The sequence below is a fragment of the Pteropus medius genome, unplaced genomic scaffold (genome assembly GCF_902729225.1).
Source record: "Pteropus medius unplaced genomic scaffold, Ma_sr-lr_union100, whole genome shotgun sequence".
Classification (NCBI taxonomy): Eukaryota; Metazoa; Chordata; class Mammalia; order Chiroptera; family Pteropodidae; genus Pteropus; species Pteropus medius.
Genome location: NW_024347790.1, coordinates 8,998,914 through 9,016,238, shown reverse-complemented (window position 1 = coordinate 9,016,238; position 17,325 = coordinate 8,998,914). Strand labels below are relative to the sequence as shown.

At 35.3% G+C, this 17,325-nt stretch overlaps 1 protein-coding gene and 1 pseudogene across 4 annotated transcripts in view; both read left to right on the top strand.

Moving 5' to 3' along the window:
• ARHGAP21 (Rho GTPase activating protein 21) overlaps window positions 1-17,325 on the top strand; it is a 120,069-nt gene that overhangs the window by 82,826 nt on the left and 19,918 nt on the right. For all 4 annotated transcript variants that reach the window (XM_039877571.1, XM_039877572.1, XM_039877569.1 and 1 more), the window contains 3 exons: window positions 592-2,488; window positions 14,396-14,554; window positions 14,699-14,801. In XM_039877571.1, the coding sequence (XP_039733505.1) occupies window positions 592-2,488; window positions 14,396-14,554; window positions 14,699-14,801 (2,159 nt within the window). The remainder of the gene's footprint in view (window positions 1-591; window positions 2,489-14,395; window positions 14,555-14,698; window positions 14,802-17,325) is intronic.
• On the top strand, window positions 11,525-11,643 carry LOC120614721 (uncharacterized; annotated as a pseudogene).

The following is a 17,325-nucleotide window of genomic DNA, read 5'->3' as shown; positions in this document are numbered from 1 at the left end:
CTTAAACATGCCTATTCCTCTCTCATTTTAAATATCAAAATATTTAGCATGGCTGTTGAAAGACCTAATTTATCAAAATGGATTATTTTGGAGGGCTTGGTAATCATGAATTGACAAGACATTTCATTTATGATAGCAGTAGTGCTTAAAATAAAATGTCTTAGGTTAAGGTTTTTAATATTTTTACCTTCATTCTGGCAAAGGATCAGAATCTTCTTTTGCTGAGATTTACCAGGCAGCCATTTAACCCATCGACTGCTGAAAAATCATAAAACTTGAATGGGGAAAATTTTACAAGCAACCTGGCTATATTTAATTGGTTGGGAGGAATTTTTAGTGTGCTTAGATTCTTTGAGAAAACAGGCAATTGTAATTTACATTTGTTGCATATTCTACAATTTATTTGATTTCTGAGAGACTAGCCCATTCCTCCATTTGTCAAGCACCCTCGTGTTGTTTGCATGCATGTTTTAGTGAATGGCAGTCAGGAGCAAGGGAGGGCACAGTAAAATAACACAGTGCATTGCCAGAATGGGTATTACCGTTCTTTTTGTGAATTTTTAATGACACATTTCTCTCGTTTCCATGTAGGCATATTCTCAAGATGCCTACCTGAAAGGCAACGAAGCCTACAGTGGCAACGCCCGCAACATCCCTGAACCTCCACCAGTTTGCTACCCCTGGCTTCCACCGTCCGCCCCTTCGGCCACGGCACAGCCGGTCGAAGTCTCTCCTCCAGACTTGTCATCAAGCAAACAGCAGACCAGTACACCAGTTCAGACCCAACCTGGAAGGGCCTATAGAATGGAAATACAAGTGCCTCCATCACCAACAGATGTTGCAAAGTCAAACACGGCAGTGTGTGTTTGCAACGAGAGTGTGAGGACTGTCATTGTACCTTCTGAGAAGGTTGTAGATTTGTTAACTAATAGAAACAACCATACCGTTCCGTCACATAGAACTGAAGAGGTGAGGTATGGCGCCAGTGAGCCCTCTTTAAAAACAGTGTCAAGAACCACATCACCGTCATCATCCATTCCCACTGCCCATCCGATTCATCAGACTGCAGGCTCCAGATCACTGGAACCTTCCAGAATTTTACTGAAATCTGGCCATTACAGTGGACATTCAGAAGGCATCTCGAGCAATAGATCTCCAGCTGTGGATTCTCCGTCCGTAACTGTTAATCATTATTCTCCAAATTCCCATCAGCACATAGACTGGAAAAACTATAAAACTTACAAAGAGTATATTGATAACAGACGATTGCACATGGGTTGTCGGACAATTCAAGAAAGATTAGATAGTTTAAGAGCAGCGTCTCAGAGCACGGCAGATTATAACCAGGTGGTACCGAACCGCACGACCCTGCAGGTACGACGCCGCAGCACCTCTCACGACCGAGTGCCCCAGTCCGTCCAGATCCGGCAGCGCAGTGTGTCCCAGGAGAGGCTGGAGGACTCTGTGTTAATGAAGTACTGTCCACGCAGTGCGTCGCAGGGAGCCCTGACAGCCCCGCCCATTAGTTTTAGCAATCATAGAACTCGTTCGTGGGATTATATCGAGGGGCAGGGTGAAACCTTAGAAAATGTCACTTCCGAAAGTCAAATACCGGACTCAAATGGAGAACGAAAACAGACTTATAAGTGGAGTGGATTTACCGAGCAGGATGATAGACGAGGTATTTATGAAAGACCCAGGCAGCAAGAAATCCACAAAGCTTTCCGAGGTTCAAATTTCACTGTGGCTCCGAGTGTTGTTAACTCGGATAATAGGCGGATGAGTGGTAGGGGAGTGGGATCCGGGTCTCAGTTTAAAAAAATTCCACCAGACCTGAAAACACTGCAGTCAAACAGAAATTTTCAAGCTGCTTGCGGAATGTCACTTCCTCAAGGTATTTCACAAGACAGGTCACCTCTTGTGAAAGTCAGAAGTAATTCTCTGAAAGCGCCTTCGTCGCATGTCACGAAACCATCATTTAGCCAGAACTCGTTTGTTTCTATCAAAGACCAAAGACCAGTAAATCACTTGCATCAAAATAGTCTTTTGACTCAGCAGACGTGGTTAAGAACTGGAAGTGCCCCCGACCAGCAAGTGGAGGCTGGGAAAACCCCCTCTTTTTCTGGAGCTTCTGTTAAGCCTGTCCTTCAGATGGGTGAGAACTCTGGCACTTCAGAGGTAGAATTACCTGTCACTCAAAGGAATCAAGAATTAAATTTACAAGAGGTTGAAATTCAGCAGTCAAATAATTTAGATAATAAAGAAACTGTCATTCTAAGAGAAAAACCTCCATCTGGTCGTCAGACACCGCAGCCTTTAAGGCATCAGTCTTACATCTTAGCAGTAAATGACCAGGAGACAGGGTCAGACACGACCTGCTGGCTGCCTAACGACGCGCGCAGAGAGGTCCATATAAAAAGGATTGAGGAGAGGAAGGCCTCCAGTACCAGTCCACCTGGTGACTCGCTGGCTTCCATCCCGTTCATAGGTGAGCTCATTTATAGTCATCAGTTAATGTGTCGAATGTTTAACACATCAAAGTATTCAGCAAAGTATTATTTCTAGTTCAAGAGACGCAGAAATTTTACATTGTGATTTTAAAACATTTGTTCTGAATTTCCTAAGTATTGCTAAAACCAGAGCCATAAGCTTTGAACCTCCTTTTCCTTTTTTTTTTTTTCTTTTCTTTAGACTTTATGTATTTGGTACCTGTTTTTATTTTTATTTCAATGAAACAGATTTCTGCCTTCTGGGGCCAAGGGACTCAGCAAAGCAAGTTGTATACCTAGTTGATGATTTATCTGAATCAAAAGTCAGGCAGAACAATTTTTGATAATTAGTGATCAATCTTTCATTTAAATAATGCTTTTTACTCTTTACAGCTTATTTCTTTGTAAATTTAACTTGGGTTGAAAGAAAAGACCTCTTCATTTTCAAATTACTTTGTCTTAGAATAACTCCTGGCATCAATTTGGAAAAATAACTTACATTACAAGTATGTTTCCCACATTTCACGTTTACTGAGTCTTGAGTCTCTTCCCACACACCCAGGTATGTTCTCCACCAAGCAGCCAGCGTGATGTTTTAAAATGAATCAGATCTTGTCACTCCTCTGACCAGACCCCTCCGTTTACTTTCTGTGTTACCCAGAATAGAATTCCAGATCCCACGGTGGCCCACAGGGCCCTCCGTGATTTGCCCCCTCAACACCACTCCAGCTCTGACCAAATCTCCTGTCATCTGTGTGTGTGCGCCCTGTCCTCAGCCACGCTGGCCTTGCGGTCTGGGACAAAAAATACGAGCACGCCCTGCCGCAGGGCCCTGGCACTGCCAGTCTCGAGCCCTGGGACACATACCACAGATATTCACAGGCGTCTCTCACTACCTGGCTCTCTGCTCAAATATTACTTTGTCAAAGCAGGCTTTCCTGACGCAGCTTATCTAAAACCAGCCCCCCCTCCCCACACACACACATAGCACCTGACGTCGTCTATCCCCTTAGGCTGCTTTATCGTCATATCACTTGTTTCCACTTGACATGTCTTGTATTTTTTGTTTATTACATGTTTCTCTGCAGAGCTAAAACATAAGCTACCTGAGAGCCAAGATTTTAGATCTTTTGTTCACGTCTGTGTCCTTAATGCCTAGAACACTGCCTGGTATGTAGAAGGCACTCCATAAATATTTGTTGAAATAATAGGTTGATGATAATTTTGAGGTATGGTTAAATGTATAGCAAGATCAAAAAAAAAATCCTTTCCATAATTACTATGTAACTCTAAAACCTAACCTGCTAACAGGATTATCATATATGTCCTTAGTATTATCTTAATAAAGGAGAACCTTAAGCTCTAGAGAGGTTAAATAACTTCCCTAAAGTCACATAGTTAGCAGTGGGGGCAGGGACTTAGGCTTCCTTGATTCAGCCACATCACAGAGCACAACTCCAGAGGGCACCATTTACACAGAGTGCATTGTGAAGAGCGCTCCCTGGAGTCGTGTGACATAGAGGCCTTGGTTTGAGGCCAAGGCCAAACTCTTACTCTCTTTCTTACCCCATAGGTCCATGAAGAGTTCTCCATAATTATACACTAAAATATGCTTCTCTTTGAATAATATTTCAGTTTTTCTCTTCTAGAGAAACCTTTTTAAAGCTGTCGAGCTATTGGACTCTCAGCTTTAAAAAAAGTTCTATGTGATATATTTTTTATAACTATAATATATTCAAGTTGTACACATTGTGAGGGATCTCAGCCTAAATTGTACTTATATTCACATCTGTACCCTTAAGGCCAAGCTCAGAGAATAATAGAACTTTACCGTAGATGAACCTTATACATCTTCTAGACATTTTATAGAAAGTAACTAAGGAGTAATGATTGTTTTATGATTTTTTAAAACCTAAAAAGCCTAACAGTCTATAGCTATATTTCATAGGCCCGTGAGATCTTATCAGAATAATGGCATCATATTTTCTTTCTACTTAATAAGAATAATATAATCAGATTATATTGGAGTAATAGTAAATGTGCTACTTATAACTTAATATTTCTTCCTACTTCTAAATACAGGAATAAGTCAAAAAGTCAATTATGTTATTAAAGAGAGAACTTTGGCTAAAATATAGACTATAAAACTATAGATTTTTGTATATACACAGATTTTGAAAAATGATTAAAATCATTTTTATTCCTTAAAAATAAAAAATGCTCACTGATCAGTTCCGATCAGATTTTACTTTAGGTACTTAATAGTCTCCTTCACAATTCCTAGTGACTATCTTTCATTTTATGAATCATGACTTTTGAAAGTCACCCAGCATAGAAACGTTTATATGTGCCTCCTATAGCCTTAATATATAGCATAAGATTACTGTGGTGTGTTAGTTTTATAGCACCAGTGGAATAGGGTAGAATAACGAACTGAAATAGGAACACAGAGTTTATTTCATTGTGTTTCTGTATGTGAATATTGTCCGTGGATATTAGAATTCTTAAAAATTTCTAGACCCTGAGGTTCAGGAACACCAATGTCGCCAAGGTTTTTGCAGCATTTTCATGGCTCTTATAAAATTGAATGCTGTTTGAAATAAAGGCATGGGGAAAAAAAATAGTTTTAGTAGTTACCTAATTTTTAGAGTATAATATGAAAAGTATACTTTATTTTGCCTAATGTACGATTCACCTTTTTACTGTGAAAAGCTTTTAGTTTTTTGGTGAACTAAAAATTCTCTACTATAACCTTGAAGTCCAAAAAATATTTATTAGTCTCCTCTAGGGATTTTGTTGTTAAATATATAAATAACCAGTCAATAAAGGAACTTTCAGCATTTCGTTAAGTATAAGTTCCAGAATTTAGTATTGGAATCCTTTTATTATTGAGCTTTAAAGTTTTATCTTACCCATAGGTGCTTCTCTTTCCAATCTAGGTATTTTAAATATATATATTTTAGTGGGGATAGATACCAGCATTGAAATGGAATAAAAGAGACTATTTGCGGTGTTTCCTAAAGTATTTTCCAGGAATACTAATTCCATTTGATTAAGGGGAAAAAATGATCAGTGATCAAATAAATAAATATATTGAGTTTAAATAGTTAAAACAAATTTTGTTTGACTTTACCATAAGACTCTAAGAATCATTAATGCGTTACTACGATATATCATGAATTTTCCAAGCAGGATGTAATACAGTTTTTCTCAGAAATGTTTGACCATGAATCCTTTTACTTAAGACTATCTCACTTTAGTATACCATAAAACACACTTTGGGGGATATCGATCTGTATTCTACACTCTTAAGAACCTTGAATTAAAAGGAGAAAAGAAAGAAATTAAGGTTCGCTTTTGTATTGTCACACTCAGAATCTCATATTCTGTGATTTGAATAATTTTTGTTTTTCAAAAACATTATATACTAATGAAAAAAATAATAACAATTAAGTGCCTTGGCTTTATTCCCAAAATATTAGAGAATGGAGCCAATTCATTTATTTAGTTACCTATAATAAGAGCTAATGATATGTCTCACAGCAAGGAAATTTTCCAACATTTTGTTACACACTTAACATCTAATTTTTCCTGTCTCAAAGATTTAGAAAAATGAAGAAAATAAACCATTTTATTTGTTTTTAAATTAGGATTATCAGTCATTTACAATATTTTATTTACCGCCTTCCCTATATACTCTATAAAGCTTCCCAGTAAGTCCTGAAAATAAATTTCAACTTCTGTTACAAATGAACACAAAACACAAGATGAGTAATGAGTTCATAAGTAATTTGACATTAATAGCAGGTATTAAGATGTATTCTACAGTCCTGACTTTGTACATTTCTTTAGTTTATACTGCTCATAACTGTTAATATAAAAAAACTGTGGCTGTATTACTCATACCAAGAGCTCATCTCAAATTCATTTTCCCTTCTCTTTTGCCTTATTTCTAATACTCTTTGTTCTTCTCACACAGAGTTGGCCAATATGTGCTTAGTGTTAGCCTAACTGAAATTGAGTTAGATTGGCGCAGCCTTATTGGCACTGCCATTTTAAACCAAGTTAGAAGTTTTAAAGCTTATAAGATATAACCAGATTACAGTGTCTATACAGGTTAATTTAGTTATCAGTAATTTACCCAGAAGGGCTGGGAATGGGTGACTGTCACCCTATACCCATCTGCACCTCTTGGGAGCGCTAGTGTCCAGTGCCGACAGTGATATTCTAAAAGGATGCAGCGAGCACTCCAGCCCCTCTTTTCTACTGACATGTACTGTGTGTTTCTACAAAGCAAATCATCTAGAAAGAGAAAAATTATACTCTATCATCTTACGACCTTTTTTATGTATCAGCTTTCTCCCTTAAGAACCTGACTCTACAGGTTCTTAAGCTTAGAGATTTTTACTCTATTATTTGAGTGATAATGTGAGATAAATTTAAATATAATTAAAAAAAAAAAACTTCTATAGTACTTTATAACCTACCAAACATTTCATGTACCAGTCCTTATGACAACCTGATGGGTAATTTAGGTCAGGAATAAATAACCCGCTTTATGGATAAGGAAGGTTAAGTAGTTTGCTCAGGTTTCTCAGTGGGTAACTAACAGACTTAATTATCTGCTGGCTCTAAATTTCATGCTCATTTTTCAATGTCCTCAAAATGTGCTAAAATTTAAATCCCGACTTTTTACTCTTTTAAATCTTAGCCTAAAAAAAATCTTTCTGAATTTAATATTCACCATTCTTAGATTCCCCAAGTTTGAATTGGCATCTTTTCACTAAATAAATTTATTGTTCCAAGGTTAACTAAACTGTTCACTACAGAATAAATTTAGATGCTAGTTTGTCTTTTGATAGTAGCATCAGCTTTTATCCTAAAATATTTCAAATTCGTATGTAACAGCACACCTTATAGAATACTATGCATATTTATTTAGAGAAATAATATTTTTTAAACTTTGCATGTGTAAAAACTATAGAATTATTTCTCTAACCTAGACTTTCTAGATTTTCAGCCATTCCTTTCATGTTGAAAATAGGTCCAACAGTAATTACACTCTCAGCTCGATCTGTCCGTTTTAAAAATAGATCCAAACCTTGAAAGCCCCCTAAAACAAATCCCTGGTGTAGAAAAACCTGGAAAGCCCCCTAACAAATCCCTGGTATAGAAAAACCTGGAAGTATTTTATACAAAATAAAATAAACAGATGATTTTACCCCTTTAGTGGATTTATTATTGTCAGCCTCTTGAATGAGAATTGACCCTCCTTATAATCCACCTTCTTTATTTTATAAATAATGAATTTAATGTCCAGAAACTATGTGGCTCTTTAAAAAGTCAGACAATACAGGATCCACCCTCTCGATCTGCTCAGTCTTCCCTACTCCTACTAGCTTATTTTATGTGTGAAAATTAATCATTTTTAAAGATAGATTGGTGAAATTGGTGCTTAACGTTTTTCAAATTCTTTTAAAGTAAATGTTAGGTTTCTTGAAATAAATATTTCCAGCATTTGTCAGCTGGCAAGCTGGGTCATTTTTCACACATGCATGCTCCCTCACATAGACAGAAAACCATGAAATCTTAAGTTAACTTCTCTAATCTATGGGACTGCAGAAATTCACCAAAGTAATTGTAACCCATTATCTGTGACAAATCTAAAAATAACAGTTACGCTTGACCTTTAAGTTTAGAGCACTGCTTTGCTAATATGGCGCATCCTACCTTGTGGAAGAGTTGGCTAGCCCCAGTACTGACCATGATATCACGCACGTTCCTGGCTTTGCTCCTATTTCATCATCTGCCTTTCAAATTCCTCCTATACAGCAGTTCCTCTTACAACTGCTCTCCCTTTACTTCTGCGCCAACTGCCATATGGTTCTGGTAAGTATGAATAAAGTATGCAAAATTCTCCCCCCTTCCTAACTTTTTTTTTTTTTTAATCATCTAGTAGGAAGATAATAGCATTGAATTTTTTGGTTAATTAAGACAATCAAATCTCAGAATGGCTTTTGAAAAGTCAAATGTTAATTTAAATGAGTGTTTATCAAGCTGGCTATTGAAGGTGCTTGTTCTTAATTAAAAACGTGAATTCCAATTATGATGATGAGTTGAATTATTATAATGGGGCTATTCGAACATGGTGATGGCACCCCTTTACCAGTTTATGTAAAAGTTAACAGGATGCAATTTTAAGAGCTTTATTATTAGTGTAAAAGTTTCAGTGAGCCTGCAGAGGTCTGTCACTTGATGATCAAAGATTAGAAGGGCGTGTTAATATGCTAGTGGCTTATTTTTTAAACATTCTTTCTAACCTTGCCTTTTTAATTAATGTAAGTGGCATTTCTTGAGCGTGTCATTTTTATCAACCTCAAAACTTTTCTTGACCTGACGTTCAGTGATTGGTATTAATGGGGTTAAGTAAAATTTGCCTTGGGAGTTCATTTTTTGGGATAACTTTATTTCGTTGGGTTTAAATTAGATAAAAACAAAAAAACAAAAACAAAAACCCTGTGGTATTACCGAAGGTTAATTACTTGTTAATCTTCCTTGATTTAAACTGAGTTTATCTCAGAAAACAAATAAAAGGAAAGCATATTTGTCCCATTGAATTTCCTTTTAAGACCAAAAACAAAATCCATTACCAGTATTTATTCCCCTTTTCCTTAAGGACAAGGAAGAATCTCCAAGACTTTTAAACATGTATTTTGCTTGAGGTATAGATTGACTTTTTAGGTCATTTGCAGTGAATGTCCCTTCTTGTAGGACTTGGAAAAGAAACAATTTATTCAAGCCACATTTTTAATAATAATAAAAAAAAAACTACCAAACTGTATGTATATATATGTATGTATTTTGGAAATACGTATTTATTTTTACATTAGTCACCATTTCTTCCAACTTAAATTTACTCCTCTCCATGCGATGTGTAGTTTAGTCCATCATCGACTATCAGAATGTGGACAGTCCTTAAATTATTATGCTGTAATTTTGGAGAGGGAGTAGGGGTTACCTCTTCCTAGCAGAGGTGAAATAAAAAGCAAAATTATGTCAAGGAGCTGATTATTCTGCCACAGTCTACATCAAAGTTCTAATAATTTCTCTGAGTTCTATAAAATTATTTTCAGCTCTAATTATAAACCACATCGACGGCGTGTTCTTTTTGAGTAATTATGTGAACTGTGAGAAAAATTCCTCATAACCCAGCTCATTTTAGAAGGCTTTCCCTTCTTTGCTCTCTGCTCTAACCTGCCGCATTAGACTTTGGGCCTTGTGAAGACTGATGCTTGTTTGTGAAAGGGGAACACACTGTACCCTGCTTTCCTACCAGGCAGAATCCTCTTGTTTCCAGCTGATAGAAACTCCCTTCAGATAAGCTCATGCTGAAAAAGGATGTCCGATCACTATGAAGAAGTTCCAGGGTAGACCTGGGCATCCGGACTGTGTCTCCTCTGTTTCGCTTTCTTTATTCTCAGATACTTTTTCTCCACATGGTGGAAAAGATGGCCACCGGCAACTCGCAGTTTATTGATTTTTATAGTTTGTGTGTCTCAAGGAAGGGAAAAGAAAGACCATTATTTTCTCAGTGTCCATATATCAAATCTGATGAAGGTACTATAATTGGTCCTGACTGGATTGTGTCCCTTGGACAGTCACTGTGGACACAGGAATAGGGCCCTGTGCTGGGGCAGGCGAGAGCTTACGCTCCTCCTCAGGAAGTTGAGCCACTCCAGTGAATTCTACTGAACCTCAGAGGCAGAGATGGGTGGGCAGCTAAACAGCATCTATTCTCTGTGGTCACCTTGCATAATATGAAGAGGAACAAATAGAATAAGAACTTCATGAGGTGAAAATATTTGCCAGTTTATTAGATGAAAAATAGCTATGTTATCACTATTTGACTTGCTTTTATTTGGTTATTTCCTTAATGTAGTCAGGTTTTCACAAGGCTTTTTCCACATTTTTAGTAGGCTTTTGTATTCTATGAATTGTCTTTATATGTGCTTTTCTCTTTTTCTGTTGTGATTTTAGTAGTTCTTATTTATGAGAAGTCTTATAAATAAGTGTATATTAGGGCTTTCGTTCTTTTTTCATGCTTGTTGCTTGAAAAATAACAGTTACACACAAAATTTCACAATATACGTCCTTGATTTTGTACATGTCTGCATTTTTCTTGATTTGTGAAATCTTTTAGATGTTCTTGTAGAATATTAATTGATAAGAAATAACAGTAGTAAAACTTTCTTATTCAGATATGAATAATCAGTTTAAATATAATACCTTGTAGTATTCTCCATTTGGAAAATTTCAAAGTGAATGATGGCATATATATTATCCATGAGAACTCTTATTTTTCTACCTTTGGAAAACACTATTTTCCAAAAATAAAACAAATTTGTTACCGCTTAGGTATATATATATGTATTTTTACAGGTTTAGAGGTAGTGCTCACCTGAATTTTAATATATAACAACTTTATGTCCTCCTTCACCTTTTCTTTATTGCAGAGAGCTTTGGGGCCTTTAGTGAACCAAGTAAATTAAGGCCTCATATTTCTTAAGTTAATTCTTTGTTTATGTAATTCATTTTACCATGAATGATTATGCACTTGATAATAACAAACCTAATAGTTCATAATATGTGTTTTGCATGCATTAATTGATACCTTAATTTAGTATGTGACATGCCTAGGACAAAGATGATCAGATATTTTCCCTGTCAGAATATTTAAGTTAGATTATTAAAAATTTAAAAATTTGTTGAAAATCTGACAGCACATTGATTTTTGAATATACTTATACATGAAAATGGAAATTTTTTTTGTTTTCTCTTTGGACAACTATTGTTTATTTTCTTATGTTGGAAAATGAGGTAAGCTTGAATTAGTCTTGTTTTTACATTATTCACACTTTGGTAATAATTAAAACAGAAAATTTTTCAAATGTTCACAGAGAATAAAGAATTGGATTTATTAGTATAATCTATAAGTATGAGGCAATGTAATGTTGTGTATTTTAAAAGTATATTCGGTCTACGGCCATGCTACCCTGAACAAGCCTGATGCTGTCTGATTTCAGAAGTTAAGCAGGATCGGGCCTGGTTAGTACTTGGACGGGAGACCACCTAGGAAGACCAGGTGCTGTAGGCGTAAAAGAAAATAAGTAAATAAAAATAAAAAAATAAAAGTATTCAGCATTTCCTTTTCTCTCTGTAACATAGTAGTAAATATGTTCTAAATGCGAACAGCGCTGACGTGTATAAGGCAGTCTAGTCTCCCACCTCCTAGGCTCCATTCACCTTCACTCTCTAGAACAGGTGGATGTGTAGCCTTCCAGCCCAAATTTTTGCGCACATATACCTGAAGCAGAGATTATTTCATATCCAGTGTGTTTTGAAATTTCCTCCAAAATGAAGTAAGTGAGAAGAGACTGAATGCATACCTCCAGAAAGTCCAGTCATAAAAATAATTGCTTTCGAAATTTTCTTTAATGCTTAACCCATGCAACATTTGAATTTCATTCCATGATGTTGATTTTACATAAATAAATATAAGGAACTTTTAAATTACTTCATAAAACATAGAATTGATTCTCTTGAATGTTTTTTCACAGCATCTCGTAGACATTCTTTGGCATGTTGCTTTGAGAAACATTGTTTTATAGAAGCATCATCTAATTTTTTTGAAATGCCTTTCTAAATTTTTTATCTATGCAGATTTATGCAGTAGATCTCATCTGAACCAGTCCAGTGAATTTTTTCACTACAGAAATCTCTTTAAACAATTAATACTATGTAAGCCAGATAATTCCTAAAGAATCTGATATTTTCCCGTTCATATCAGTACTCACTAGTCCAAATCAGAATTGTGGACCAGCAGGTTCTATAGACCAACTTACTTTGTACATATGTGTCAACTTTGTTAACTGTGGTAATTTAAATAGTAATGGCAGTTTTAAAGAATACTACAACCTTTAGTAAAATTAAATTTTATCTTTAATTATTTTTTAAAAACATCAGTTATCGCCTTGCTTTTGGGAAAAGAATGATTGCATTTTTACCTACGTGATATTAAGATGTCATGGATTTAGTGAAATTGACTTATACAGAAATTTTCAAAATGTTTTCTTTTGCTAAACTGTAAAGAACTACTTTTAAAAAAAAATTGTAAAAAGAGAAAATAAGCTTAAAATAGTCAGGATTTACTGATTTTAGCCATAAAATGGATTGTTACAGTTTTGTAATATTACTAGTTGTCTTGATTAAAATGCTGATGAAGCCCATCTTAGAATTTGATTGAAATTAAAATATTTGACCTTTTAAATCAAGGAATCAAAATCCAGTCTCATCATTATGTTGTTTTCTTTAAAAAGTTTCATTATGATTTTTTAAGGCTTGGGGCATTTAAATTTAAGGATTATAATTCTGACATCCTATTAACTTACATTTTCTTGGCCTAACATATTAGAATTTAAACCACTGATATTTTTACAAGGGTAATAATTTTGAACAGAGCTATTCACCAATTTGGATAACAAATACAATTTATAATTATAGAGTGGGAACTCTGGTATCAGACTGTGGGTTCTAATTCCATCTCTATGGCTTGGTAGCTGTACGCAAGTTGCCTTCTTGTTTTTTTAAAATAGTATGTATTTCTATAGAAAAAATCTCTAAGGTAGTATTTACTTCATAGAATTTCATAAGAAATAAATGAAGTAATATATGTATTTAGGATGGCACTAGTGCCTAGTAAGCACTGTTAATGTTATTGTTATTATGCATGCATACGCGTTCACATACACATTTCTGCCCATGACAGCTAGTGAACAGGCAGGCTTTTGAGAAGCTTAAAATTTATAACACCTAAAATATTTATATTTTCATAAGGGTAGAAGGAGCAAATGGAGATTTTTTTTCCTCTGAGGGTCTGCATCTACCTGGGGAAGAGACTCGTTTTTCTGGTTAGTGTTAAAGTACCAAATAAACCAGCAGCAACTGTCTCAGTCTATTTGGGCCACTATAACAAAAGTAGATTGGGTGGCTCAAACATCAGAACCTATTTGTCACAGTTCTAGGGACTGGGAAACCCAAGATCACGGCCCTAGCGGGTTCAGTGTCTGGTAAGGAAGGACCCGCTTCTTGGTTCATAGACATTGTGTCTTCACATGGTGGAAGGAGCGAGGGAGCTTTCTGGGGTCTCCTTTTTAGGGGCACTAATCCCATTCATGAGGTTGGAGCCAGATCACCTAATCACCTCTCTCATCACAGACACCATCACATTAGGGATTTGGTTTCAACATATGAAATGGGCGGGGCACAAGCATCCCATCCATAGCAGTGGCCTTGATAATGTGTAACTTCAGGCAGCTATATATAGACTATACTTTCTTATTTTTCTACAAAAATTGAAGACGTAACTTGAGCGTGGGTGTGGAGGGAAGGTAAGATTTTAGGAATTGCTACTTCGAAAGTTAAGCCTCAGCCAGTCACCTTGCTAAGCTGCCTGAAATGATAATGTGCAATACATTTAACATATGGAAAATAATTATTTTAGGGTAATGTGTGATTTTTCCACTTTTGTAGATTTCGGTTCTGAATACTTATTAACTTTGTTATCTTGATTATCAGTTAGCAAAGGTATTGGTTGGTAGAAGGAAAAGAAGCAACTCATTTATTTCTCATGCCATAGTCTCAGAATTATATGGAATTAGTAGAGTGATAACTGTGTAAGTAGATTTTTAACAGGCCAAATACGTTTTCTATTGGTATTTTAGTGGTTAAGTGTTAAAATTTTTATCTGGTTGTTTTACTGATTAGTGATCATTTGTTCTATTATCGTTATTATTAATAGCAATTAGGTCCTTCACCATTTCAATATTTATCTTTATTTTATCTAATAGATGAACCCACTAGCCCAAGCATCGATCACGACATTTCGCACATCCCCGCTTCTGCTGTCATCTCAGCCTCTACCTCTCAAGCACCCTCTATAGCAACAGTCCCTCCCAGCCTCACAACTTCCGCTCCTATAATTCGACGTCAGCTCTCTCACGACCAGGGTACGTTGGTTTCAGGGAGCGAATGTGTAAATCATCTCTTGTTCTTCGATTTCTGTTTAGAACACTGACAAACTGTGATCTTTTCACCACTAAAAGAATCTGGAAACTACTTGCAAATGTCTCACTGTTGGATTTTAATTCCAGAATCAGTTGGACCTCCCAGCCTGGATGCGCAGCCCAACGCAAAGACAGAAAGATCAAAATCGTATGATGAGGGCCTGGATGATTACAGAGAAGATGCAAAATTGTAAGTCTCAGGGTATTTTAAGTATTTATTTATAGGTGTTTAGTATGACTTTCACATATAAATATTGAATTTAATGACATCTTTTATATTTTCTAACTTCGTAACATTAGAAATGCAAGTAAAATCAAAGTTATTACTTGGTAAATATTAATTTAATTTTTAAATTAATACCTAAAAATCAGTAATATACAAACATAATACAAAAATATATATTAAGTAATCACTCCTACTCTAGGCCTCTAGCCACCCAGTCCTACTTTTAGAGATAACTATGTTACTGTTTTCTTTTGTATATTTTCAGAGTTATTCTAAGCATAAAACCACATACGGAATTTACATACGCTTATGTATATTCTGATTACTTTTATAAACAAATGATAGATACTGTACACACTGATCTTGGAGATCATTCAGTACATATATTCTTGACTCATACTTTTTCATGATCATTTAATTTTCCATTGAATAGTTGTACCATGTTAGGTTTAACCAGTGTTCTGTATTCTATTAATAGACATTGAGATTGATCGAATCTTACGCTACCACAAACAGTACTTCATTGATTATATTTCTACATAGTTCATTTAGCGAGTGAGTGAGTATGTTTGGATAAAGGATTGTTACATCAAAGGGTATGTGTGTATTTTAATATCCATCGTCAGTTGCTCTTCATAAAGATTATCCCAAATCACATCCCACCAACAGTGTACAAAAGTCTGCTGCTCTTCTCACCAGCACAGCATGTTACTCAATTTTTGATTACTTTGTAAATCTAATGGTATCTTATTGTAGTTTTAATTTGAAATTTTCTTATTATTAATTGAACATCATTTCATATGTATTTAAGAGATATTTATATTTTTCTGTGAAGTACTTTTTCATTTCTTGCCCATTTTCCTACTAGTTTTTCTCTTGGCTTCTGGGGTTCTTTTTATAAAGGAAACCCACTCTTTTCTGAGATCAGTATTGCAAGTCTTTCCCCAAGTCAATATTTATCATTTGGTTTTCCTAATTTTTTTTAACCATGCAAAAATATTAAACATTTTTCTTTTTGCGGTCAAATTTAGGAATTTTTTTATGGCCTTCGGATTTTGAGTCATACTGAAAAAGCCTTTCTCTCCAGAATTATAACAAAATTCTTTCATGTTTACTTTTCAAATTTGTATGTTTTTCCTATTCTTTTTTTGTATATTTACAACTTTGATTCACCTGGGATTAATTTTATTCTAACTAGTGAAGTAAAGAGCCAACTTTATATTTTATAGTGTCTCTCAGTTGTCCCCAAAGTATCTATTGAATATTATACTTTCCAGCTGATATTTTATGTTTATTATATTACTAAATTGTTATATGTATTTAGTTTTATTTTTAGACTGTATTCTGTTCAGTTTGTCTGTTTACACCAGATTCTGTTAATTATAGTGGTTTTATAATGTTTTTATTATATGGTAGGCCTATAATAAAAACTCCTTCATTAGTTTGTCTTTCTCAAATTCAAGCTATTTCTGTTTATTTTACTATTTGAACTTTAAAATCAACCTTCTAGTTCTTAAGTTCTCATGGATATTTTCATTGATACAATGTTTAATTTATAGATTAATTTAGGAAATATTGACATCTTTATGATGTTAAACCTTTTGTCAAAAAACAATTTGTTTCTTTTTTATTATGTTATTTTTGTATAGATTCTCTGCAGCTTCCATGTGGTGATTATTTATATTCCAATAAAACTAGTTCTTTCTAGATCGCCTATTTGAGGGAAGTTTGCATGAGGTGTGGCCAAGGCAGAGGTCTAGGCTAACAGGAATTTTTCTAACAATGCTGGATAGGACTTGTGAGCTCTTTTCACATTTACTTCTCCCTCACTGAATGATATCAGTAATTGCCATATTTCAGAGTCCACTTCACTTTACACACTGCTTCTAAGAAAGATGGCAAGACTGTACGTTTCCTCCTTCGTTCTCACCTCCCTCCCCTGATATCCATGGTAATGAACGAGGCTCCTGTCACCAGCAAAAGCACCTTATTTCTCATTGTTCCAAACCAGGAAAGGTTGGTTTGATCTCTCAGAGAACAGCGCACTGCAGTTTTGTTGGAGATATGCAATCAGTGGTGTCTTCCCTTTCTGTACACATTTTTAATTCCCAGCATTTAACCACCTTTCTTCATATATTGTAGTTCAGAGTTGGAGGTTGAGTTTGTATATTTGTTTCTAGTTACCTTGTTGTTTGGGGTCATTTCTGAGAGGAGAGGACAGTGTCATCTTCAGTCACATCTTAAAATCCCAAGTTCCTTCAATGAATTTGGTATTAAAAAACGACAACAAAAAGCAACTTGGTTCCCTAAAGTTAAACAATTTTAATAACTAATGCGAACCTGTCTTTTGAAGCCCTAAGCTTTTTCAGTTGTACTTATTGAAACCATCCAGAATGTGGTTGGAGGGGCAGAGTGGTCGGCCATGACTAGCGCTGGCAGTATTCTTTCTGCCATGTTGACAGGTCAGAGTGTCTACAAGCAGAATGAA